The sequence below is a fragment of the Vanacampus margaritifer genome, chromosome 14, assembly GCF_051991255.1.
Source record: "Vanacampus margaritifer isolate UIUO_Vmar chromosome 14, RoL_Vmar_1.0, whole genome shotgun sequence".
Classification (NCBI taxonomy): domain Eukaryota; kingdom Metazoa; phylum Chordata; class Actinopteri; order Syngnathiformes; family Syngnathidae; genus Vanacampus; species Vanacampus margaritifer.
This window is the reverse complement of record NC_135445.1, coordinates 6,110,498-6,137,270: the sequence shown is the minus strand read 5'-3', so window position 1 is coordinate 6,137,270 and position 26,773 is coordinate 6,110,498. Positions and strand designations below refer to the sequence as shown.

General features: G+C 38.7%; 2 protein-coding genes across 4 annotated transcripts in view; one reads left to right on the top strand and one right to left on the bottom strand.

Annotated features, from left to right (window-relative positions):
- amacr (alpha-methylacyl-CoA racemase) overlaps positions 1-26,773 on the bottom strand; it is a 64,939-nt gene that overhangs the window by 15,460 nt on the left and 22,706 nt on the right. The window contains exon 1 of one of the 3 annotated variants that reach the window (XM_077586350.1): positions 976-1,091. The exons of 1 other annotated variant lie outside the window; for it this stretch is intronic. The gene's annotated coding sequence lies outside the window, so the exon portion shown is untranslated. Of the gene's footprint in view, positions 1-336; positions 405-975; positions 1,092-26,773 lie in introns of those variants that run through there. One more of the 3 variants, XM_077586351.1, reaches the window with a different exon arrangement.
- On the top strand, positions 2,306-26,274 carry LOC144063871 (lysosome membrane protein 2-like). The gene is made up of 12 exons (XM_077585813.1): positions 2,306-2,636; positions 8,644-8,801; positions 12,727-12,874; positions 12,956-13,147; positions 13,958-14,049; positions 14,256-14,375; positions 18,606-18,784; positions 20,137-20,255; positions 21,374-21,447; positions 21,530-21,581; positions 21,750-21,902; positions 22,724-26,274. The coding sequence occupies exons 1-12, from the start codon at positions 2,514-2,516 to the stop codon at positions 22,832-22,834; spliced, it is 1,521 nt and encodes a 506-aa protein (XP_077441939.1). The 5' UTR covers positions 2,306-2,513; the 3' UTR covers positions 22,835-26,274.

The following is a 26,773-nucleotide window of genomic DNA, read 5'->3' as shown; positions in this document are numbered from 1 at the left end:
AACATTTTAGATGTGTTTTCAGTGCAACACATTTGGTACACTTTAAATTCATATTTTGTTACATTTGCCATTCATTTGTTCCTATTTGGCCGCTTTTCTAAAGTAGTAGTAGTAGTTGTAAAAATATTGTGTTCAACGTTTAGTTTTCTGTAGTACGGAACTCCCTCATCTTCCCAATAATGCAATGCATGTATAAAAAAATAAAATTGACATCAACACACTGTTTTTAAGTTAAAATAATTTCCCGTTTTGTTATATTTTCAACATTATTATATCTTAGAGATGGCCTCATTTGATGTATCGTCCTTGTGATGACAATAGCGTCAGCTCACTAACCTCCAGCTGTTTGATGCATTTCCTATTAAATGTGCTTCTTTCAAGATGGACTCGCCTCACACGTACAACACAGACGGTGCGACACAATGGCAACACTTCCTATAGGAGATTTTTTAAAATTAGGACAGCAGATGAAAACGCCTCAGAACGAGAAGTTTTTGTTTGCATTTGTTCGTGTCAGTAAGCCACGTGTTATTTGCATTGTCAAATGCGCCGGCAAAAGATGAATATATTAACCGTTTATGCAAATCATATGACCCTGAAGGCTTCACGGTGTCGGTGTGTATGTGAAGTAACCAAGTACAAATCTTTTTTTTTCTGGATCTACATTTTACTTAGTATTTCATTTTTTTCATTAATTTCCTACAATTGAAAACTAATTCAAGTTATGTGCAGATATACAGAAAATATTCATACATCTGATACCGGATCATTAGTCTCTCAAATTGATTCTTAAATCCAAAATATCATACTTTTGAAACTTAAGTACATTTCAACTTTTGACACAAGCTAAACGTCACGACAATTTAAGTGAAGTGTTTGAATCAGCACTTCTACTTTTTGCAGTCTGCTAAAAGTAGAAGTGCTACTTCTGCCTAAGTATAGAGTGTGTGTGCATGTGTGTGTGTAGAAACATACTGTATTTACACAGCCCGGCTGGTATGATTTGCCAATGACTGGGAACAGAGCCCAGTGGGTCAGGTTTAATGGCACCATGTGGATCGGGTCACCTCGAGGCTGTGTTCTGTCACCTTTAAACACAAATGATAACATCGAAACTTTCATCAAGTGTGTTTCACACCACTCACAAGACTCTGAGTCAGACAAAGAATGAATTGGCTGTGCCTCAAATGACATAAAGGTCACAAGTTTCATTTTTATCTTCCCTCGCTGCCCAGTAAAAACAGGTTCCAGAATTTGAGTGGATTGACTGCGATAACGAGGCTGCGCCGCTGTGGGTGAGGTCACAGTTGATGTCAATCATGGCCAATCTAGCGGCTCCTTTCATTTCCTTTAAATGCGGTGTGCTAGTCAAACTAGTCACTTGGAGAATGGAGGATGCCCAATGGGGGGGGGGGGGGGTTGTTTTCCCCATGGGGCACCCAAAATGCTTGGAGTGCCCAGAAAGTCTTGGCAATTTTTTTTTCTCCCAGATCAATGGATAAAAAAATATTCGTAAAATGGACAATTTAATTTTCTCCTGAAAAAGAAGAAAAAAAAAAGGACAATTTAAGCTTCTTTTTTTTTTGGTGCGTTTTATTTTCTAATTTGACTAATTATAATAACATTGAAATGACAATGAATTGTGATTTTAATCAAATAGTTTTATAATGTTAATGATAAATTATTATTATACTAATTATGAGCAATACAATTTAAAAAATTTTAAGTTTTATTATCAATATATATTAATAATAATATAATTAATAACAGTAATAATTATTATTATTAATATATATTATATATAACAATTACATTAGAAATATATTTTCCCCTTTATTTTTTTTTAACCTTATTTACAAATGACCTCACCCTTTCGTCCATTTTTTTTAACCGCTCCCCTGTGCCCCCGCCTCCCTCACCCACAGTCGCGTCCCAAATGAGGCTAAGCAAGCAGCACTAGCTTAAAAAAAAAAAAAAAAAAAAAATCTCCTTTAAGCTTTGGATCCCATTCTGTACTATAAATGATATACAAACTTGTACTCTCAAGTGTATTGCAATGACAATGGAGCATTCTAGTGTCGAGTGTAAAGTTTCCTTGTAGCGAGGATCAACACAAGAAGCCCCTCTTATCCTTGTTTGGGTTGGGGGAGGGGGGGTCGCAACGTCGGGGGGGGGGGGGGGGTAAATGATCAAGCGTGGGTTGGAAACCCCAAACGCGCTCACAACTCTCGCGCGTTCCCGCGCAGCCAATGAGCGCTCGCCTAGCCAGACCCAGCCCGCCATACAAATAACCGTGGCCTCGCTTTTATTGAACCCACTTTTAAGGTCGCGCTCCCACGTCCGTTTGCTGTGTCAAAAATCCTCCTCCGTGCCCCGTTAACCGCAATCGTGGCTAGTTAGGAAGAAGTTGCAAAAACTTCCAAGAACTTTCCCAGGCTGTTTTTTTTTCCTGAAGAAGGAACTTAAAGATATATCACTTTTTTTTTGGTCTTGGACGTTCTCCACCTGCGAGCATGACGCGGAGATCGTGCGCCATCTACGCGGTGGGCGTCATCAGCGCCATCCTGCTGGTCACGGGCATCGGCCTGATCGCCTCGCAGACTTTCCGCAGGGTGATGCACAACCGTCTCAAGAAGGTAACCAAAACAAGCGTCCACTTTTTTTCTTCTTCTTTTCTGCACTTCCGCTGTGTGCCAAAGCGGATGACAGTTGACGGTTGACAATAGTGGGCATTGTGTGCGGCGGGGCCACTTGCTGAGAGCATTAATCATTAATCATTAAAAAAAAAAAAAAACTCAAGATAACACAAATCAAGCAGGGAATAAGTCAAGTCAATATGTCAAAGTCATAAGTGAGTCTAAAAAATTACAAGCATCTGTAACGGAAAATAACTTCGTAAAAGTTAAAGCCACCTTGTAGAATATTACTTTAGTCAAAAGTATATGACATTAGCTTGACTCTCAAGTAATTTTCTGATATTAAATGTATATTTTACTCTTTTATTTTATTTTATTCAACTTTCAGATCTGCCGAGAGAGAGAGAGAGAGAGAGAGTCATTTTCACAAGTCATAATTTTCATCGTCATTTTCACAGGTCATAATTCCAGTTCAACATTCACTTCCGTTTAAGATATGTGGCTTAGTTTGAATAAGGTGGCAGATATCTGTTTTCTAGAACTATGAATGTTCAAAACGACCTTGCTGGAATATCCAACTGGAGTTACAGATAATTGAATTAAATACATAAAAAAAATGGGTGGATCTCTGTAACCGAATTGTAAATATCTGTCATGAGAAAACATTACAAAAGTGGTGTCAGGTTAGGTCAATTTGCCAGAAATAATAAGTAACAAAATCCAGTAACTGAAAATTCTACTTAAACCGTTTTGTTTTTTTTGCGCTTAAGATTTAATAAATACATAAATAATCCTTGCAACGTCTGATTAATGATTAATATTGTAGTTTTGGAATAATAGTTAAGAAGACGACTCCACTCATGTTCAAACATTAAAAGAGGCTGACATTTATGCCCTTCTACTATTGACTGAAACTGAAATTAATTCACCTAAAAATGTTCCATTCTGTCTATATAAATGCATCATTTCAACACAGTACTTGTATGAATTACTGAACTACTTTCCTATAAAAGCAATACTTTGGGGCCATCTTGTGGCATCTTAGGGTGTTTCACAAATAGCACAAAAACTGCACATTTCTGGGGATAGGTTACACAGAAGATTTTTTTTTTTTGTGAATTATGAACTGCAAATATGTTGAACTGATGAGCGTAAATCATTCATAAGCAAAAAAAAAATAAAAATGGGGGGATTTTTGTGGTCGTTTTTACAGATGGTCGCATTTAAATGAGAACTGAAAATGTGAACGACTTCCCAGAAAATGTCACTGAAAATACAAACTTAGCAGTCATCACTTTGACTCGTTTTCAAGCTGTTAGCAAATAATAGAAGTTTGGAGCAGGAAGTGAGAAATAATTAAAAATATATTTATACATAAAAATAAAATTAAAGTGATGATTCGAATATATTCTTTATGGGGATTTCCGGCTTATCATTACATTCAAGAGTTTTGAGAAATTCTGTGTCCGGGAAGGAGGCCGGGTTGGTGGTGTTGGTTGATAACATTAACACGATCATTATCAAAGGATGCACAGTTAGCTGCTTAGTCAAGTCAACAATAAACAGTCAATTCCAGGCAATTTGCCATTAAAACAAAAATAATTATGCTAATGTCAGTTTAAAGTATCAGTGCAGTCAACATCTTTTTTTTTCGTTCCGTTGATATTAAGTTCGTGAAAAACAGTTAGCGTGCATGTCCTATTTTACCTTCCTCAGGAAGTCGGGTGAAGCAGCCGGCTTGATTCTGTGTTCTCAGAAGTGACGTTTTTTTTTTTGCTCTAAATGGCTCTTTTAATGTCCCATTAACAGAGCTTGTTGCTTGCTGAGTTTCATTTGATTGACACATTAAAGCAAACATTCAAATCTTTAATCTTTATAGTTGAAAGAAATTCCTTGGCATGGCACTGATTCCAATCTCTTTTTCTTCTTCCTTTCCCGTCAGGGGGTGAACCATTAGACTTTAAAAAGCATGCGAGTATGATTGTCGAAACTGGTCAAGAATGTGGACACTCTCCCTCTTTATATTGCTTCGAGTACAGAGATCAGGCTTACATGGCAGGAAGGTTTCGGTTCGAGTGGTGGGCTGTGCATTTGGTACCTGGGCCATCGAGAGAGACTTACCCGATTTAATCCGCCTTTTGTTACCACCACTATCACGTTGTAATTGCTAATACTACTAATTTTGAAGGCCCCAGGCAGATAAAATTAATATGACAGGCTGAAATCTTAATGGAGGTACAAAAAAAAAAAATCAAAATAAATCTAACCTCAACATGTACTACTAATGGGTTCTGACTTAAAGACTGGTATATTTTGGCCATTCAATTTCTCACAAATTTGATGCATGCAGAGGCGGTGAAATCTGACACTGGCCACGATGCTCCGGTGACGCATGACTTTGTTGAGGAAGCAGGCAGGTGGCACTATGTAAAAGATATACAAGTCCCCTTTGAAACTCGAGTAAAACACACTCTACGTTTGACATACCAACAACAAGCAGGCTTTCTTGGTAGTAAGTAGTATGATTTATTTTGGGGGGGGGCGGGGGGGGGGGTACCATGTGTGAAGCCTCTCATTCCAAGAATACTTCCTTGAGTCCTAAGCCTCTTTCAGCCCAGCCAGCATTGGGTAACAGCTTGATCCTTGATAGGATATTGGAAATTTTACAGAGGTGAGACCGTGATAACAAATATGCAAGGAACAGGCAAATTCCCAGTTATGGTGGAGATCTGAGTTATCTTGTAGTCGAGACCAAGTAAACTGCAAAGTCAATTTTAAGACTTCATGGGGTGGAAGTCAAGTCCAGACCAAAATGTAGCAAATTGCCAAGTCAAAATTTTGAAGCGTTGAGACACAAATGAGACCAAGACTATTAGGAGTTGCGACCAAGCCAGGCTGGTTGAGTCAACCCCAAAACTTTAGGGGTCAAGACCATATCCAAAACCGAGTTTTTCCAGGAGTTAAGACTGAGATTAAGCAGGTGGAAACCAAGTCAAAACCAAGACTTCATGAAATTCAGACCGAGTCCAGCCCTAGACCAAGGTAGGTAGACTAGACACCATCTTCAGACCAAGATAGGCAGGTCAAGAACAGGTCAAGATCATTACTTTCAGGAGTGGAGACAAAGCCGAGGCGGGTAAAAACCAAATCTAGACCAAGACTTTGAGTTGTGGAGAGCAAGTTCAGACAAAAACTTTGATGAGCTGAGACCAAGTCAAGACGAAGATCATCTGGAGTTGCGACCAAGTTAGAGGCTGGTTGAGTCCAAGTCAAAACCAAGACTTCATGAAATTCAGACCAAGTCCAGCCCTAGACCAAAGTAGGTAGACTAGAGACCATCTTCAGACCAAGATAGGCAGGTCGAGAATAAGTCAAGATCATTACTTTCAGGAGTGGAGACAAAGCCGAGGCGGGTGAAAACCAAGTCTAGACCAAGACTTTGAGGTGTGGAGAGCAAGTTCAGACAAAAACTTTGATGAACTGAGACCAAGTCAAGACCAAGATCATCTGGAGTTGCGACCAAGTTAGAGGCTGCTTGAGTCCAAGTCAACCCCAAGACTTCAGTGGTCAAGACCATGTCAAGGCATAGTTTTTCCAGGAGTTTAGACTGAGATTAAGCAGGATGAAACCAAGTCAAAACCAAGACTTAATGGAATTCAGACCAAGTCCAGCCCAAGACCAAGGTAGGTAGACTTGAGACCATCTTCAGATCAAGATAGGCAGGTCGAGAATAAGTCAAGATTACTTTCAGGAGTGGAGACAAAGCCGAGGCATGTAAAAACCAAATCTAGACCAAGACTTTGAGGTGTGGAGAGCAAGTTCAGACAAAAACTTTGATGAACTGAGACCAAGTCAAGACCAAGATCATCTGGAGTTGCGACCAAGTTAGAGGCTGCTTGAGTCCAAGTCAACCCCAAGACTTCAGTGGTCAAGACCATGTCAAGGCATAGTTTTTCCAGGAGTTTAGACTGAGATTAAGCAGGTGGAAACCAAGTCAAAACCAAGACTTAATGGAATTCAGACCAAGTCCAGCCCTAGACCAAGGTAGGTAGACTTGAGACCATCTTCAGATCAAGATAGGCAGGTCGAGAATAAGTCAAGATTACTTTCAGGAGTGGAGACAAAGCCGAGGCATGTAAAAACCAAATCTAGACCAAGACTTTGAGGTGTGGAGAGAAAGTTCAGACAAAAACTTTGATGAGCTGAGACCAAGTCAAGACCAAGATCATCTGGAGTTGCGACCAAGTTAGGCTGGTTGAGTCCAAGACTTCAGTGGTCAAGACCATGTCAAGGCATAGTTTTTCCCAGGAGTTTAGACTGTCCAAGTCAAAACCAAGACTTCACGGAATTCAGTCCATATCCAGCCCAAGACCGAGGTAGGTAGACTTGAGGGGTTGAGACCAGCTTCAGACCAAGATAGGCAGGTTGAGAACCAGTCAAGATCAACAAGACTTACATTTGACAAGTGCATTTTGTAAAAAAAGATCAAGATGCATTTTGGATTCCTGACCTTCTATTTAGAGCAAAAGTAAGGAATGCGAGACAAAAGGTTGTTGCACTCTGAATTTTAACCCCTCATTCTCTGGCAGTGATTGCCAACTAGCGTGCCATGGCACACTAGTGGTCCATGAGAGATCTCCAGGGGTGCCATGGATGATTATCCAATATTAGTTAATTTGTCAGAAAATGATTATTTAAAGTACCCTCTGTAAAGTACCTTTCTGGACCTAGATTTGGCAACACAGTGAGTCTGAAATAAAGGTTGGGAAACATTCTTCTAAGGAACCCACTGCAGCAAAAACAATAGCGCCAACGTTAAATAGTCTTTATGTTCTATTGTTTCTTAGAAGATTTAAAGAATATCCTCTGGCTGTGCGTTATTAATGCCTGTGTTTTTCCTCCTGTCTCGACATCAAAGTGGTGGCGGTTCGCTTATTTGCTTATTCACCTGCTACATGTGTTTTCAATCGGGGAGTGGCGTAGATGAGAGGGCTTCTCTGTTCCTGTTTTCCATGCAGTATTTCATGTCGCATGCTGGGAGGGCGGCCATGTTGAATTGAGCGGCGAAAAAAAAAAAAAAAAAAAAAGCATGCATGAAAGGACAGCCGGCCCGAAAAAAAGAGCACGCTCTGCCCCTCCTCAATCCAAGGTGACAACTTTATTGTCCTTGACCACTTTGTAAACGTCCGTCTGCGGACGAGTAGAATAGAAGCCAGAGGCGGAGGCTTCCCAGAGCGCCGGGGACACTTTGGCGCACTCTTCTTTTCGGGGTTAATTTACACCCAGGCACTACTTTGAACAAAACTGACACAATTAGGCCAAACTGAGATTTCCAACTCGTGTGTTGTTGGAAGACAAACTAATCCCCTCCCGGCCCCCTCTTCCCTTCCTTCTCGCCTTCCCTGTGTTTTCCAATTCCTCAAAAGATCCCTGCGGTGAATCGTTGGAATCGTCCACAAGCGCAAAGTTTTGTGGCGTTTGAAAACTACGGGAGAGTTTAGCTTTTTGGGCGGCTTGCTTATGGAGCTCAGGCCTGTGGAATGCGACCCGGATCATTAAGGCTGCAGTCCCGCACAACCATTAGGAGTCCGGCCTTATGAATCACATGATCTGTCAGTGACTCTCCCCGAGTGCCCGTCGTCAATGGCAACCGGCTGACAATGGAACTATGGAGGGGTCTCCCCTAATACCATTCATGTGCATGGCCAATGCTCTTGTCAGACAGAGGCGCCCCTCCGTGGCCCCCCTAAGATGTTTTTGTTCTCTGGGCTGTTTTTGTTAGGAACGCACCATCCAGACTCAAACGTGCGGACACTTCTTAACTTGAAATGTTGTCACTTAATTGAAATTGAAACCTACTATTTGTGATACCGAGCTGGATTGTGTTCTTTTATTATTGTTTCACCATTTTTTGGCCTTCTAGACTTCACCCTTTTATCAACTGATTCAAACGATTCCAAAGCCAAAATACAGCAGAACTAACTGAAGGCTAACTGTGTCTTAACAGGAGATTGTTTTGGTGGAGGGCAGCCGCGTGTTTGAGTCATGGAAGAGGCCCCCTCCTCCCGTCTACATGGAGTACTTCTTCTTCAACGTCACCAACGTGGAGGATTTCCTCGCCGGGGCCAAGCCAGTCGTCAACCAGGTCGGGCCCTACACGTACAGGTGGGGTCCAAGATTTAAAATTCAAATTTCCTGAAGGAACAATAAAGTCGGACTAAGCTAACTGTGACCATATCTTAATTATGCTACTTGGAAACCCAAATTTTTTTCTTTTGTTACTTGAACCAAATGGTGTAAATCCAGTCCTAATGTAACCTTATCAAACATGGCTGTGAGTGTAGTACAAGGACCAACCTAGAAATGGACATTTTGACTTCAGGAGTCGAGACCGAGACTGAAGTATGTCAAGGCCAGATCTTTTAAGAGTTTAAACCGAGTCAAGACTAAGACCATGGCACACAAGACAGAAGCAAGACCAACATTTTGAGGAGTTGCGATCCGGTTAAGACAGACTTTGAGAAGTCGTGACCAAGTCCAGAACAAGGCTTTGAAGAGATGAGACCAAATCCAGAACAAGTCTTTGTGGAGTTACTTGAGCCTAAGTCAAGACCAAAACCATGGCACTGGAGACAGTCAAGAGTGTTGAAGGGTTTAAGAACAAGTCAAGACAAAGACGTTGAGGCCAGGTCCAGTGACTGGAGACCAAAGAACAGTTTAAACTAAGCCAAGACTTTAAGGAGTTAAGAGAATGTTCAGACAAAGACTTTGAGGAGTTGAAACCAAGACTAACCCAAGACTGAGGTGGATGGAGAGCAAGTCAAGCCCAAGACTTTCATGAGACCAATACAAGGCGAATCAAAACCAATTCAAGACTAAGACCATGGCACACAAGACAGAAACAAGACCAACATTTTGAGGAGTTGCAATCCGGTTAAGCCAGACTTTGAGAAGTCGTGATCAAGTCCAGAACAAGGCTTTGAAGAGATGAGACCAAGTCCAGAACAAGTCTTTGTGGAGTTACTTGAGCCTAAGTCAAGACCAAAACCATGGCACTGTAGACAGTCAAGAGTGTTGAAGGGTTTAAGAACAAGTCAAGACAAAGACGTTGAGGCCAGGTCCAGTGACTGGAGACCAAAGAACAGTTTAAACTAAGCCAAGACTTTAAGGAGTTAAGAGAATGTTCAGACAAAGACTTTGAGGAGTTGAAACCAAGACTAACCCAAGACTGAGGTGGATGGAGAGCAAGTCAAGCCCAAGACTTTCATGAGACCAATACAAGGCGAATCAAAACCAATTCAAGACTAAGACCATGGCACACAAGACAGAAACAAGACCAACATTTTGAGGAGTTGCAATCCGGTTAAGCCAGACTTTGAGAAGTCGTGATCAAGTCCAGAACAAGGCTTTGAAGAGATGAGACCAAGTCCAGAACAAGTCTTTGTGGAGTTACTTGAGCCTAAGTCAAGACCAAAACCATGGCACTGTAGACAGTCAAGAGTGTTGAAGGGTTTAAGAACAAGTCAAGACAAAGACGTTGAGGCCAGGTCCAGTGACTGGAGACCAAAGAACAGTTTAAACTAAGCCAAGACTTTAAGGAGTTAAGAGAATGTTCAGACAAAGACTTTGAGGAGTTGAAACCAAGACTAACCCAAGACTGAGGTGGATGGAGAGCAAGTCAAGCCCAAGACTTTCATGAGACCAATACAAGGCGAATCAAAACCAATTCAAGACTAAGACCATGGCACACAAGACAGAAACAAGACCAACATTTTGAGGAGTTGCGATCCGGTTAAGCCAGACTTTGAGAAGTCGTGACCAAGTCCAGAACAAGGCTTTGAAGAGATGAGACCAAGTCCAGAACAAGTCTTTGTGGAGTTACTTGAGCCTAAGTCAAGACCAAAACCATGGCAATGGAGACAGTCAAGAGTGTTGAAGGGTTTAAGAACAAGTCAAGACAAAGACGTTGAGGCCAGGTCCAGTGACTGGAGACCAAAGAACAGTTTAAACTAAGCCAAGACTTTAAGGAGTTAAGAGAATGTTCAGACAAAGACTTTGAGGAGTTGAAACCAAGACTAACCCAAGACTGAGGTGGATGGAGAGCAAGTCAAGCCCAAGACTTTCATGAGACCAAGACAAGGCGAATCAAAACCAAGTCAAGACTAAGACCATGGCACACAAGACAGAAACAAGACCAACATTTTGAGGAGTTGGGATCCGGTTAAGCCAGACTTTTGAGAAGTTGTGACCAAGTCCAGAACAAGGCTTTGAAGAGATGAGACCAAGTCTTTGTGGAGTTACTTGAGCCTAAGTCAAGACCAAAACCATGGCGCTGGAGACAGTCAAGAGTGTTGAAGGGCTTAAGAACAAGTCAAGACAAAGACGTTGAGGCCAGGTCCAGTGACTGGAGACCAAAGAACAGTTTAAACTAAGCCAAGACTTTAAGGAGTTAAGAGAATGTTCAGACAAAGACTTTGAGGAGTTGAAACCAAGACTAACCCAAGACTGAGGTGGATGGAGAGCAAGTCAAGCCCAAGACTTTCATGAGACCAAGACAAGGCGAATCAAAACCAAGTCAAGACTAAGACCATGGCACACAAGACAGAAACAAGACCAACATTTTGAGGAGTTGGGATCCGGTTAAGCCAGACTTTTGAGAAGTCGTGACCAAGTCCAGAACAAGGCTTTGAAGAGATGAGACCAAGTCTTTGTGGAGTTACTTGAGCCTAAGTCAAGACCAAAACCATGGCGCTGGAGACAGTCAAGAGTGTTGAAGGGTTTAAGAACAAGTCAAGACAAAGACGTTGAGGCCAGGTCCAGTGACTGGAGACCAAAGAACAGTTTAAACAAAGCCAAGACTTTAAGGAGTTAAGAGAATGTTAAGACCAAGACTTTGAGGAGTTGAGACCAAGACTAACCCAAGACTGAGGTGGATGGAGAGCAAGTCAAGCCCAAGACTTTCATGAGACCAAGACAAGGCGAATCAAAACCAATTCAAGACTAAGACCATGGCACACAAGACAGAAACAAGACCAACATTTTGAGGAGTTGCGATCCGGTTAAGCCAGACTTTGAGAAGTCGTGACCAAGTCCAGAACAAGGCTTTGAAGAGATGAGACCAAGTCCAGAACAAGTCTTTGTGGAGTTACTTGAGCCTAAGTCAAGACCAAAACCATGGCAATGGAGACAGTCAAGAGTGTTGAAGGGTTTAAGAACAAGTCAAGACAAAGACGTTGAGGCCAGGTCCAGTGACTGGAGACCAAAGAACAGTTTAAACTAAGCCAAGACTTTAAGGAGTTAAGAGAATGTTCAGACAAAGACTTTGAGGAGTTGAAACCAAGACTAACCCAAGACTGAGGTGGATGGAGAGCAAGTCAAGCCCAAGACTTTCATGAGACCAAGACAAGGCGAATCAAAACCAAGTCAAGACTAAAACCATGGCACTGGAGACAGTCAAGAGTGTTGAAGGATATAAGAACAAGTCAAGACAAATACATTAGGGCCAGGTCCAGTGACTGGAGACCAAAGCCAAGACTTTAAGGAGTTAAGAGAATGTTAAGACCAAGACTTTGAGGAGTTGAGACCAAGACTAACCCAAGACTGAGGTGGATAGAGAGCAAGTCAAGCCCGAGACTTTCATGAGACCGAGACAAGGCGAATCAAAACCAAGTCAAGAGGGCGACTTGTTTTAGCGGTAGATTGAAGTAACTGACAGGATGGTCCGTTTCTGCTTCTCATTTTGTCATCTGTTCAGCATTTTAGCTTTTTTTTTTTAATGTTTCGGGACGACTTCAATGTAGGGTCAACGGCCAAACTTTCGGTTCCCCTCCGCCGCCTTAAATAAATATCAAGGTTCACAGATGGCGTTCACAGTGCAACTCACACTTGTCCTTTATTTTAGTTCCCAATACTGCATCTCACATATGACTTGAAACGTTGTATTATCTCAAACCAATTGAACTATCCATAAAACCTGACCACCAACTTCGTCGTAGCACAGAACTGCAGTTTACAATTAAAAAAAAAGTGCAATGACGTCTATCAAATGTTAATTTAAAAATTTTAAATATTTTTTTTGTGTCACGCAAAGGGAGTACAGGTACAAGGACAACGTGACCATGGTTGATGGCGGCAAAATGGTGTCGGCGTACAACACTAAAAGCTTCGTGTTCCTGAGAGACAAGTCTGTCGGCGACCCTACACTTGATAACATCACTACTGTCAATATACCCGCTTGGGTAAGGAAACAACAACAACAACAGGTCACGGGTTCACCACATCCTCTCTCCTCAAGCCCCTCCTCCTTCCTTTGTTTGTAGGCGGTGATGAACAAGGTGAAAGGGAGCTTTTGGAAATCTTCAATGGTGTCCATCTGGATGAACTCCATTGGGAGCGGCCTTTTCACCACTCGCACCGTGGACGAACTGCTGTGGGGCTACGAGGACCCCCTGTTGACGCGCGTCGCTCCCAGCAACCCGGATGTTGAGACCACTTTTGGTCTTATGTACAAGGTAGGCCAAAATTGACTTGGGATTAAAAATATCCAAAATGGTTGAAAAAGAACACAAGTGGATGGAGATGTTATTTTGGGGCTTTTGTTTTTGGAGGCAATTATGTTTTTCAATTAGCATACAATGTTGTGGAGTCACCAGAAGTCATATTCTCCTGGAAAACCAAAGCTAAAGTAGTGATGCTAATAGCTAGGAACTATATACGCAATATATATACACAATATGTGCTGCTGTTTTGACGAGCAAACAAGTGCAAATAAGGTCTCTTTTATGTGAATTGAGTTAATTAAAGTTATTACAGTTGTTACAGTGTTATTACTGTGTTATTACATTTATTTATTACATTTATTTATTTTATTTTTTTTCTGGAGAGCTCAGTATTGTTCATTCGGTAATTTTACCGATTTGACATGTCATCATCATTGCTCTCCTTTTTTTTTTCTTTTTTTTTGTATTTTTATTTTATTACTGTGTTATTACAAATCAGACTTTTCTGTGAATCGTTCAGCCCTATTCCAAACTCACAATACATGGTAATCCACAATAAAAATATATAATTTTTTTTTTTTACTGTTCCTTCAGTGTAAATATGCAGCTGAAAAGTGCATCAATGTGTTGCTCCTTTCCCACATGCGAGGGCATCAATAATTAAATATACAGTATAAACCCCTAAAAAAATACATTGCTAGGAACCGCAAATATTCTCAAGATGGGAAAAGGGATGCATCCGCTTGAGGGAGGCAATTATTTGTCCCGGGTGAATGATGATTGCTATTTGACAATTCATGTAAACTCGTCTCCCCCACCCAGAAAAATGGAAGCAACGATGGGGAATTCGTCTTTCACACCGGGGAGCAAAACTACTTGGATTACGGCCGAGTGGAAACATGGAAAGGTCAAAGGTAACACATTCCTCCCTTACTTTTCTTGGGCCGGAATCTTCGTTCTTTTAATATTCACTCGCGCCAACTGCTTTCTACTCAAAATTGTTTGCATGTTTGAGAACAGATTTGCATCATCAAACACTTCTCTCCAATTTGTTCTCATCGACGTCTCGTACGGAAACACTCAAAACGGAAACTGACGTCTTGTGGGAAATGTTTTACAGCCAGCTGACCTTCTGGAACTCCAACCAAAGCAACAGCATCAACGGGTCCGACGGAAGTGCCTTTCATCCCCTCCTGAAAAAGGACGAGCGCATTTATATCTTCACACCGAACCTTTGCAGGTATTTCATCGCCTCCGTTCTCGCTGTTAAAAGTGGGAGGATTTCCAGAAAGAAAAAAATAATTGTGAGGATTTCATTTTGTTCTTCTATACATCCCAGAGGGGTCATTACTTGTCTACTCACCCACACAAAAAAAGTGTTAAAAAAATAAATAAATAAATAAAAATAATCACCTTGGGTCTGCATGGAGGTTAGAAATCAACACGGGATGAAGCGTGACAAACGGAGCCAGAAAAATGACATTTACGGCGCTCCGGGAGGGATTTCTTCCCGGATTATTTATGACACATACTCATTGGGAAACTAAAATTTTTACGAGATACTTTTGGATTTCAAAGGAGTTCATGGCTTACATCTCCTAACATTGCATAGCTAAGTACCCAACATAGCATGCTGATAAATACTTAAATATACGGTTTTCAAGTGGCAAAGAATAAAAACAACATTTTTATATTTATATGTGTTGGTACAATTTTTGAAAAGAGCAGTATTATCTTTTCAGTTTAAATACTAAAAATGGCGGTTGGTTACAATTGCCTACATAAATAACAAGCTGCATGTATCTACAAACTATTATTCAGAAACCGATTAATATAATTAAATTTAATAACAATAGTAAATTGAGGTTGTTTTTCTGCAAAAAAATTTGATTTTTTTTCATAAACTAGATCGTTTGTCACCCGAGGTTCCACTGTACTTCCTTGACACCAATTCCTACTTGTGTCGGCACCATCCTGTGGTATATTAGAATGTGAGGTTTTTTCGTGAATAGCCGAAAATAGTTTCGCCCTGCTGTTGTGTTAGTATCTTAAATGGTAAGCCAAGTCAAAACATTTCTTTACAATATGTTAATAATTAAAAATTAGGGGTGTCAGGCGATTATTTTTTTTAATCTTAATTAATCGCATGACTTCACTAGTTAACTCACGATTCATCACAAATTGTATATCTGTTCTAAATGTAAAAAAAAAAAAAAAAAATCTAGGTTTTCATACTCTTGTTAACAAAAGTGGAAAAAATGTTAAAGTAATAGAAATAGTTAAAATGAATTGATGACGTCTATAGTCGTCAATAGCGGCGAATGAGTTAATCGCATGACTTCACTAGTTAACTCACGATTAATCACACATTTTATATCTGTTCTAAATGCACCAAAAAAATGTTTTCTAGGTTTTCATACTCTTGTTAACAAGAGTGGAAAAAATGTTCAACTAATAGAAATAGTTCTAATGAATTTTTGACGTCTATTGCCGTCAATGGCAGTGAATTAGTTAATCGCATGACTTCACTAGTTAACTCACGATAAATCACAAATTTTATATCTGTTCTAAATGTACAGTGAAAAAAATCTAAGTTTCCACACTCTTGTTAATAAAAGTGGGAAAAAAATGTTAAACTAATAGAAATAGTTAAAGTGAATTTTTTACGTCTATAGTCGTCAATGGCAGTGAATGAGTTAATATTTAAAAAAACAAAAACGAAAAAAACAGGCCAGTAAAATAAGTTTAATCCCTTTTTCTAGATATTAGAAATGGATCAATTTGACACGCAACATAAAATAGTTTAAAAAAAAAATAAACGTGAAATTGCAACCCGCAAATATGTGGGGAATAATTACTGACTGTAAATAACATTTTTGTTTACCTTTTTACTTGGTCGTTGTTGAGTTAACCCCGAATTGCAACAAGCTTGACCGATGGAAGTTACGCTCACTGATGATACACATCTCTTAATTTAGGCAGTAACCTTTTTTGTCGCATGTGGAAAGAATCTGTTGACGTTCTACCTTTGGCCCAGTCTGGGCGCGTGCCGTTAACCTTCCCCTCGTGTTTGCAAAACACTTTCACCCACTTACTAAACTCATTGTGGCTTGACATAGGCGAGCCTAAGGGGAACGCCGCCCTCCTCCATTTCCTGTACTTTTTTGACCATCACATGAGAGGAAATGTCCCCTTAAATCTGGCTTGGGCGCATTTCACACGAGCAAAGTTTGGCTACCGATTACGTTTTTCAAAACATGTACATGTACGTGAGTGCACATCTGGAAAAATCATTTTTGGGGAAAAATAAAGGAACGGCAATTCCCCATTTGTAACCCTTTGGGCGTTCGTACTGACAGCTGAGCCACAAAAGCATCAAGTTGTTGATGAAGTGTAGACAGGTGCTTCGAGTCAAATAGCCGGCGCCAAAGTCTGGTTGTGTTGCACATGAATCACTCTTCCCGCCATTTATTCCTAATAAAACAGAATCTCGCCACTGTCGAATGTTAAAACGTACTGATAAGATAGGAAAGGGCCAGTCTTGTCCGTAATAATCTAATTTCAGTACATTAAATTATGGCAGCTGCATAGCAACTGACAACGTCATTAATAGCAACTGACTACTTCATCATCATCATCATCATTGTCATCACAAGAGACCAATCCCTCCACCCCCAAACAATATTTCTGATTTCCTATATTAATATTTTAAATTCAAAAATACATATCATCACAAACTATAATGCACAATATTTTAATATAATTAAAAAATCATCTTATAACATTTTTTTTAACTCATTCACTCCCAGTCATATTCACTGAAGCAAGCCCCTTCGCTCCCAGCTGTTTTACTGGATTTTTACTGATTTTGCAATGTATAATAGAACATATGGCGTTCCACAGGGTTCAATTCTTAACATTTTTTTTTAACTCATTCGCTCCCAGCCATATTCACTGAAGCAAGCCCCTTCGCTCCCAGCTGTTTTACTGGATTGTTGCTGATTTTGCAATGTATAATAGAACATATGGCGTTCCACAGGGTTCAATTCTGGGGCCCCTGGGGTTACATGTCCAGAAAACAGTGTTTTGGTTTAGTTTTGTTTTAAAGGGATACTTAACTCAGCCATTTTCAGAAGTAAGATAATATTTTTCACGTAATTAACTCATTCACTCCCAGCCATATTCACTGAAGCAAGCCCCTTCGCTCCCAGCTGTTTTACTGGATTTTTACTGATTTTGCAATGTATAATAGAACATATGGTGTTCCACAGGGTTCAACTCTGGGGCCTCAGCTGTTTGCATTGTATCTGCTGCCCCTGGGGTTACATGTCCAGAAAACAGTGTTTTGGTTTAGTTTTGTTTTAAAGGGATACTTAACTCAGCCATTTTCAGAAGTAAGATAATATTTTGCCTTTATTTTTCACGTGATTAACTCATTCACTCCCATCCATTTTCACTGAAGCAACCCACTTCGCTCCCAGCCGGTTTACTGGATTTTGAAAGGCCCACAGAATATTGCGTTCTATTGCTATAAAAACATAAGATTTGAGCCTCTGCTTTCATCAGGAAAAAAAAAAGTATATTTCTATCTGTTACCGTTTTTGTAGCAATTAGCATTAGAATATAGCTAATTTTCATCATTATTCACAAATCTTGTTTAGCAGTGGGGGGACAGAGCTTTTTGCAACATGGCCCTGGTTGATCTCTTATACTCTACTGCCACCTGCTGGCCGTTTTTGTAACGACTATCTTTGCGTCAAGCACGCTCTTCAGTTCAGAGGCTGCATCAAAGCGTTCTGTATGCTCTAGCATAAAAACAAAAACAAAAAAAACGCATAAATACGTCTTTGGGCGCATGGTAATATTTAACTTTTGAAATACTATTACACCTTGCTGACTAACTGGGTGAGTATTTGAAAAAATTAATAATTTTAGCTTTATTACAGTTATTACAGCCAACCAGTGACACAAAAGAGATTCAACTGTCCTCACTGCTCGTCTTTTAAAATTCCATCAAATGTATTTACAAAGTATCATCTTCCAAATTCTCGACTATCAAATAGGCTTAAAAAAAAAAAAAATTATGGTGTGTCTCGCAGAGGTCAAGGGAAAGGCCGTTACTGTATTGTTCCACACTGGCAAACACTGTATGGACTCTTTTGTTCTGACCGAGAAGCGTCGGGATTCCCTGGGAACCGTTCAACATACTGCAACTCTCTCACAGGTCACCATAATAACAACCTCAAAGTCTCCACTGGACTTTCAAGGTCGGATTTGCTCCACAAGGGGGGGTGGGGGGGGATTTTTCTGTCTCTTAAATCATTCCAACAGAGCAGCTGCAAAAGTGGACCCGCCAAGCAGTAAAGGCTAATAATCAGATGTTAAACTTTTCATTGAGGTGAATGTTGGTTAATGAAGCTACTTGAGGAAGTAATAAATTTACAAGAGGAAACCTCACTCCGTTGACCAGGTCCATCCACATGGAGTTTGAGAAGGACGTGGAGGTGAGAGGGATCCCGGCATACCGCTTCACGCCGCCGCGTTCCGTCCTGGCTAGCAAAGAGGAGAATCCGGCCAACGAGGGTTTCTGCGTCACCCCGAAGGAGTGCCTGGGAACGGGCCTCCTCAAAGTCAGTCCTTGTCGTAAAGGTAAAACGGCCGTATCTGCTGTTTAGGATGGTTTTGTCGTCTGTTGCGTAAACACGGCACGCGTGTCCTGGATTTATCAAGGGAAGGCTATGTGGGTACTAATTTTATAGTATAGTATAGTAGATACATTGTTAATGTGATTGAATTAGATTGATTGTGAGTGTAATTGTACCGCGTTGTAATCAGAGAGAATCTTATCACATTAATTTAACCCTGGAGAACCCACGGGGTCAAATTTGGCCCCTATAAATTCTGCTACTCAAATAACAAAGACCTTTTTTTTTTTTTTTTTTTACAAATTTAACTTCAAAAGTCCAGAGTGCCACTTCTGACCCCTGCATGGGGCCATCTAGTGGATAAATATTGCACTTACATGAGCCAGAGTGGTGGTGACAAGATGGCTGGCAACAAGCTTGTTTTGTTGAGCTGGAAATCAATCCAAACAAAACCATTTTCTCAGCAAACCATCAGATGGTAAAATTGTGGGTTTTTTTGTTAATCTATTTCATATCATGTTGCAGAATGCCTAGGAGTATGTTTTATATATATATTTTGATAAATTAGCAACTCTGAGCTAGTTTTAAAAAAAGGGTTAAAATTGAAAAAACATATTTTGGTGTTCAGTGAACTTATAGCAGTCATTTAATGTATAATTCATAATTTTCCAAAGAAGAAAAGGGTTCTTGGGTTCTCCAGGGTTAAAGAGAATCATATTTTAATCATGTTCATCGGAATGGTTAATTGGTAATCGATTCGTTCCGCGTCATATTTGAAGGTATCGCATCATAATTAAAAGTGAATCGTATTCAAGTTAAACATTGCATTGTAATCGGAGACATTTGAAAGGTCAGGTGTCATTTAAGTCCACCAGTAGGAATGTGTGTGCGTGTGTTGGTGTTGCGCATGCACTACAGTGACCTTGGGTGCTTGTCCGAGGGGCTGTTGCCAAACACGGGAGCAGGAAAACGCTCACCCCTGCTCCACTTCGCCAGCACTTAACCACGGCGGCGGACATATGCGCGAGGCCGCTTGTTTTTGTGCAATGTTGTCATTGGGTCGCAATGTCTCTCGTTGACAATAAGTGGAAGGAACTGAGCAGGAGTAGCGAGATTATACATGTGGATATCGCTGATTAATTCGACGTCAGATTTCAAATCCACTTATCAAGCTATTGTTTCTTTTCTGACCTTGAGTAGCTTGTTGTCTTACGCAATCTTAAATCTTGGCCTGTTACGGTTCAGAGCGATGTTTACATTTTCCAAGAAAATATGCGAGACCTAAAATCACTGTCATTGGATGGAAAGCAACTTTTCCGCTAAAACGGAGTCGATTCCCCTTTCTTGTTTTGCCAGGTGCTCCCGTCGTGGCCTCTTTTCCTCATTTTTACCTCGCAGATTCGCAATATGCGGCAGCTATCCAAGGAATGTCCCCAGAGAGAACCCATCACCAAACCTACCTCGACCTAAACCCGGTAGGACAAACCTAAAACCTATACTTTTTTTATTCCGTCATATTTTGTCCTTCAACTACTTCTGCATCTCTCGACCGATTCAAAAAATTTCAACTAAAACATATTCCAAATATTCTCGCCTTGCGGGCTATTATTTTTCATATTCCTAACATTTACCATTTTCCCACAATTTAACATTTTTCACCCCAAAAATCCCCTTTCTTTTTGAATGAGACATTCAAAAATGCACTCCCATTCACTCCCATTCATATTATCAACTGCTCAGCTCATTCAATTCACCTTGGGATCAATTTTCAGCACTCCTCCGATTCTTGCATAGGAAAAATCCACATTTTTCCACTAAATTCTGCCTATTTTTCACCAACGAAACTTACCCCATAATGAGTTAGCCAGTCATTTTCAATGCCACATTCTAAATAACAGATTCAAATAGTTGTGAACAATTATCAACATGCCAAAATTTTACACATACCAAAAATTCCATATTTTTCACTCACATAATTGCATATTTGAACAAATACCATTTCACTTACTTCCATATAATTAAATATCAATTCCTTATCTTGCAACAACATTCCACCTGATGCAATACGTTTCTACTTTTTTTTTTCTTTTCATTTAGCATTGCAGCATTCACACGCAATTTCTCCAGAAATTGCCTCATCTATTATGGTTACTTTTGGTTAGTTCTATAAACATAAAATAAGAGTTTCAGTTAGTTATCTTTTTTTTCCGTTGACAAATGTTTGTTTTTCAAATTTAGTTTCAGTTATTTCATTAATTTTCATGAACTATAATAACCTTGGTTAACATTTGTAAGTCAAGGTGCGGTACAATCTTTTCAAGAAAGACTAAATGGGAAGTTAATTCCAACCCGATTGATTGATTTATCACATTCAAACCCCAGGACAATTAGGACGTAAAATATCTTGCAATTGTAAACCAGATCTAGCGTGGTCTTAATCTCAGGCTGTGACGGACTACAATTGCCCTGCTGCACCACCTAGTGGCGTACATGGGGCAGTGCAGGCTTGAGTAACAGTTCAGCTGTTTCATGACTTTCACGTTGTAAAAAGATGGGATGGCGGGAAGCTGACGTCGTATTTTTTCATTTGCAGACCACTGGAATAATTGTACGTGCAAACAAGAGGGCGCAGATCAACATCTTAATAAATAGGATTTCTGGATTCCCGTAAGTATTTGTATATGTGTATGCGTTTTGTTGTTTTTGTGTGTGACTGTGCCCCCAAAACTGTCTTTCGCTTCCCTAACAGGAAAACCAGAAGTCTAAACGACACCATCTTCCCTGTCATGTTCCTAAATGAGGTGAGTTCAACAAAAACACGACAGTGGTATAGTGGAACTACTAAGTATTGAGAGTTCAAATCTAAGTTTCTGGAAAAATACGCTTGTGTGAAAGCTACTAATGTGTCAAAACTGTGTTGGACCTTGGGAGGTTGGATGAATCACGCGCGTTTGGAATTGCCTCAACAGAGCGTGGTTATGGACGAGGCGTCGGCGGCGAGAGTTCACAAGCTGCTGACGATCGTCAAGGTGGTGTCCAACTTCCCGCTCTTTTTCGTGGCCCTGGGGGCCGTCATGCTGCTGGTCCTGATCGTCCTGCTGATGCGCGAACGCAAGCAGAAGGTGGCGAGAACACGGCCGCTTATTTTTGTTTTGTTTTAACAGCTGTAGCCTTTAACGTATGGAGGACCAAAACGGCCACGCTTGGGACCGCCCCCCCTCATTTGAATAATGCCAAATTTAAAAATAAATAAATGACTAAATAAATAAATGATTAAATAAATTAATAAATGACTAAAAGTGAAAATAAAAATGGATTTAAAAAAAATAATTCGGAAAATTAAATAAAAACAATAATGAATTAATTATATTTTTTATATTTGTTTTTATTGGTCCATACTGCCAGGACGAAATGTTATTCAAATGAGGGGGCGGTCCTAAGCGTGTCTTGGGTTGGACTCCGCCCCGTTGCAAAATGCCTTTCATTGGTCAAGTGAGCAGCTCAGCGAAGAAGGAAGTGTCGCCGGCTTGCATTGGAGAACATAGGAGTCCAAACCAAGATACACTTAGGACCGCTCCCCCATTTGCATAATTTAAAATAAATAAATAAAATAAATAAATGACTAAAAGTGAAAATAAAAACGGATATAAAAAAATATAATTCAAAAATTAAATACAAATGTATTTATGTATAAATATATTTTGTTGTTGTTTTTATTTCCATTTATATTTATTTTTATTTAATTTTTCAAATTATATATTTTATAACTGTTTTTATTTTAACAATTAGTCATTTATTTATTTATTTTGAATTTTGGCAGTTTTGGCCCTCCATACTAACGCGTTTTTATCAACTACCATGTTAACTTTATTTTTTTTGTTTTTGTAATCACATATACATGTTGCTATTTATCAAAAAATAAATAAGAACCTTTTTGTTGCAGGCCAGCGCTGAGGAGAACACGTCTTACTCTCCGGTGAGCGAAAAGGAAAAAGAAGATCCTCAAAACGGAACGTACATCGGCCTGGCGCCCAAGGTTGAGGCGCAAGCCTGAGTACGATCGCCATCCATGTTTTGAAGTAGAAAAAACGCCAGTGCAAATTCCCCCCGTATAAGGGATTTGTCGAAGGAACACATTTCCCTGTTTATTTGCCGCCTGCTAATTATAGATAAAAACCTTTAGAGGCGCAATCGAAACAAAAGATGACTGAAGTGGGGGTGGGATCAATATTTCAATATTAGACTGTTAGGCATCAGCCACTGATTACTTTTTGAGAGCCGACAGAAGGAGGGAAAATGAAAACCAGTTGTCAGTATTTAAACCACGCACTCATAACTTACATGTTACATGTTGTTTTTGTGCCTAAAAAGCATCTTTTTTTTTTTTTATGTATGACAGTATTTTGAAAATCCTCCCTGGGATAAGTGAAGAAAAAAAAAACCTGTACATTTTGTAAAATAAAGTCCTCGATTTTTTTCTTGTTGTAAATGTTCATTTAGAAAGTGTCCAAATGAAGAACTTTAGGTCCGCTAGAGTGGGTTAATCAAAGCCCCTTTCACACTGCCTATAAAAGACGGCATTTTTTGTTTTTCTCGTATCGCCGTTCCGTATAAGCGTTACTGATCCAGAATGGAGGACAAAGTTGAAGTGGTATTTTTCATTTTCAATGACCTAATTTTACTTTAGCTAAAGTTTTCAATACATAAGTCTAATTATTTAATGTTTTAGTAATTTTCGTGCAACTCTCTGTTCACTAACAAGGGACTTAACTCATTCACTGCCATTGACGGCTTTAGACGTCAAAAATTCATTTGAACTATTTCTGTTAGCTTAACATTTTTTACATTTTTTTCCACTTTTAACAAGAGTATAAAAAACTTTAAATTAAATTTAGAACAGATATAACATCTTTGATGAATCGTGAGTTAACTATTGAAGTAATGTGATTAATTACAATTTTGACGACCTCATTTCTAATAATATTTTCTTTTCTTTTTTTAAATAATCTTTTTTTTCAAAAAACAATTTTTTAATAATCTTTTCATTTTTAAAATAATATTTTTTCAATAAAAGAAAACATTATTAAAATTAGGGCGTCAAAATGTTTTATTGTAATCATTCGCATGACTTCAATAGTTCGCTCATGATTAATCACAAATTTTATACCTGGTCTAAATGTACAATATATATTTTTTCTTACCCTTGTTAACAAAAGTGGGGGATCTTAAACTAATAGAAATAGTTCAAATGACAGTGGCAGTGAATGAGTTAATGGCAAAATTATATATATATATATATATATATATATATATATATATATATTTTTTTTTTTTAAATGTTGTCCTGATCTGATCACTTGATAGGAAATCAGGGCTGATCACAATTTTTATTTATTTTTTTGTTTTGCTGATTGGTATTGGCTGAAAAACATTAGATTTTTCTTACATTTTTTTTTTGTACTAAGCCCAAAAGATCTCGCCAAATGGAACACCAATAGCCTAGTATTACACGATGTTAACATTTTTTCAAAAGTCGGCGGCGTCAGTCGAGGCAAGCCAAAAGATGCTGCAAACTAAACTCTGCCGAGCCTGATGAAAATATACAGCGTTAGCCAAACAGCTAACAAATGCTAGCAGCTGCGGATAAATGCTGCTCTGATGTTCAGACTGATGTTTCTTTTTTTTTTCTTCTCAGTATTACTAATACTGTAATGCTACTACAGTGTTCTATTTGACAAAGTGCCTCAAACACTTCTACTGGCAAAGACAAAATGATGATTTTGATTTTATTGTTCAATGCTGCAGTGGAGCCACAGCGTCATCATTTGTGGAATTGTGCTGCCTGTAAATATTCATTTGAATGCTCTATTCTTGCAACCAAACACAATCATGCGTCAAGTGTATAGTTTCCACTTGAGTTGTCACTCAAGTCTTTTAACATTGTTTAGAAAAGTGCTGCTTGGAAAGTAGATTTTTGAACACTGCTGACCCTGTTTCTGCTATTATTATATTGTGTTGTTATTATTATTAGTTAGCGACGGACATCATCCATTAAGAATTCCATTGATCGTGTGGAATGTGTTGTCAGAGTGCACTCAACAGTTTTGTCATCTAAAAAAAAACAATGACAAATTGTAAAATTCAAATAAATCTATGTTGTTTTCATTGGAAAAAAATGTCAGAATTTACGTAAAGCTTAAATTCCATTAACTCATTCACTGCCATTGACGGCTATAGACGTCAAAAATTCATTTGGACTATTTCTATTAGTTTCACTTTTCCCCCCCACTTTTGTTAACAAGAGTATGAAAACCTAGATTTTTTTTTATTGTACATTTAGAAAAGATAATAAATTTTTTCATTAATCGGGAGTTAATTAGTGAAGTCATGTGATTAATTACAATAAAAAAAATTCGCCCGATGCTTCCCCCCCAAAAAAAGATTATTAAAAGTTAGTCAGAAGATTATTTTTTTATTTGTAATTAATCGCATGACTTCAATAGTTAACTCGCGATTAATCATAAATTTTATATCTGTTCTAAATGTACAATAAAAAAAATTATAGGTTTTCACAAAAGTGGAAAAAAAATAAAACTAACTAGAAATAGTTCCAATGAATTTCTGACGTCTATAGCCATCAATGGCAGTGAATGAGTTAATATGAGTCCTATTTTTCGGGCGGGTAAAAATTTTTTTTTAATGATTTTTATGGCATGGCTTGTCATATTATATCTTTAAGAATAGGAAGCAAAATAGAGTGCTTATTATTATTATTATTAGCTATTTTGCGGTCTAAAGAAGAAATATTGTGTAATTTTGTAAATTTAGGAGAATTTCCTAATTTGTTCAGAAAGTAGCACATTACTAGAAAACAAAAAATAATATATAGGGAAAAAATTGTATTTGAAAAATTGTCAGTTGAAAAATACATCACAAAGAATAAATTGATATTTTTCTAGAAGATAAGGTCAAATAGTGTCAAGTGAAGTACTCCACACTTTCAAGATAGGTAGTTCAGAACATAACAAACATGAGAAGAAAAACGAACTTTTTATTTAATTTTTTTAAAGCTGATGGTGGATAATTAGTGCTCATCCCTTGTATTCGTGATAACATTTGAAGGACTGCAATGTTATGTTAATTTGCTGTTTTTAATGTTCACTTTTTATTTTTAATCCATTTATCATTTCAAGTTATGTTATTGTAATAATGACGATTCATGGAGAGTGCATCCTGGTCCACGCTCACAATCATCAGATGAATCATATCGTCTTTGTGGTGCGTTTTTTACGTCTTGAAAAACAAAACAAAACAAAAAGCAAAGCACATACGGACGCCACGCTGTTTGATTACAGACTGTACTTTATGATATTGTCGTTATTGTTATAAACGTGTATGTATACTTCTAACGATCATGTTTTTGTTTTTTTGCTTTTGTGTGTGTGAAATGTTGACCCGTTTTGACTGTGTACACATAATAAAACATTAGTTCTAGTTTCTTGACTTTTCTGCCTCTGGATTATTGTTATTATTTTATTTTTTTACTGAACTATTGTAACCTCAAAATGAGCACGCAAACGTACTTATTTGTTCCCGTAGGGTTTTAGTTAAAATCCATTTTGGAACTCAATGAGAGAGAGAAAAAAAAAAAGGTTAAAGATTTATGCTGCAATGCTTAGGACTGCCCAGCAGATGGCAGTATGTCCCTTCCTTTGAATACGTACTTTCTTCTCGGCTCCTGTTTTCTTTTATCTTAAATTAAACCTGGCTTGATTGAACCCCAAGTCATTTTTATTGATAGGGGCAGATTTACCATTAAACACCTAATGTCTCATTTAGAAAACTGATGAATAAAAAAGTATCTGAATTAAAGCAATTATTTATTAATTTTTTGTTGTAATCCATGAGATTAAAAATATTTAAAAAACTTAAAAAATATATTTTCAGAGTGCCACCTGATGGGGGAAGTGAATAAAAAAATATAAAATATTTC

Excerpts from the sequence above, each read along its gene's own strand:
- LOC144063871 (XM_077585813.1), top strand. The coding sequence starts at position 2,514 with ATGACGCGGAGATCGTGCGCCATCTACGCGGTGGGCGTCATCAGCGCC. Across the intron at positions 14,050-14,255 it reads GAAACATGGAAAGGTCAAAG|CCAGCTGACCTTCTGGAACT; the intron begins GTAACACATTCC and ends AATGTTTTACAG. Across the intron at positions 21,448-21,529 it reads AATAGGATTTCTGGATTCCC|GAAAACCAGAAGTCTAAACG; the intron begins GTAAGTATTTGT and ends CTTCCCTAACAG.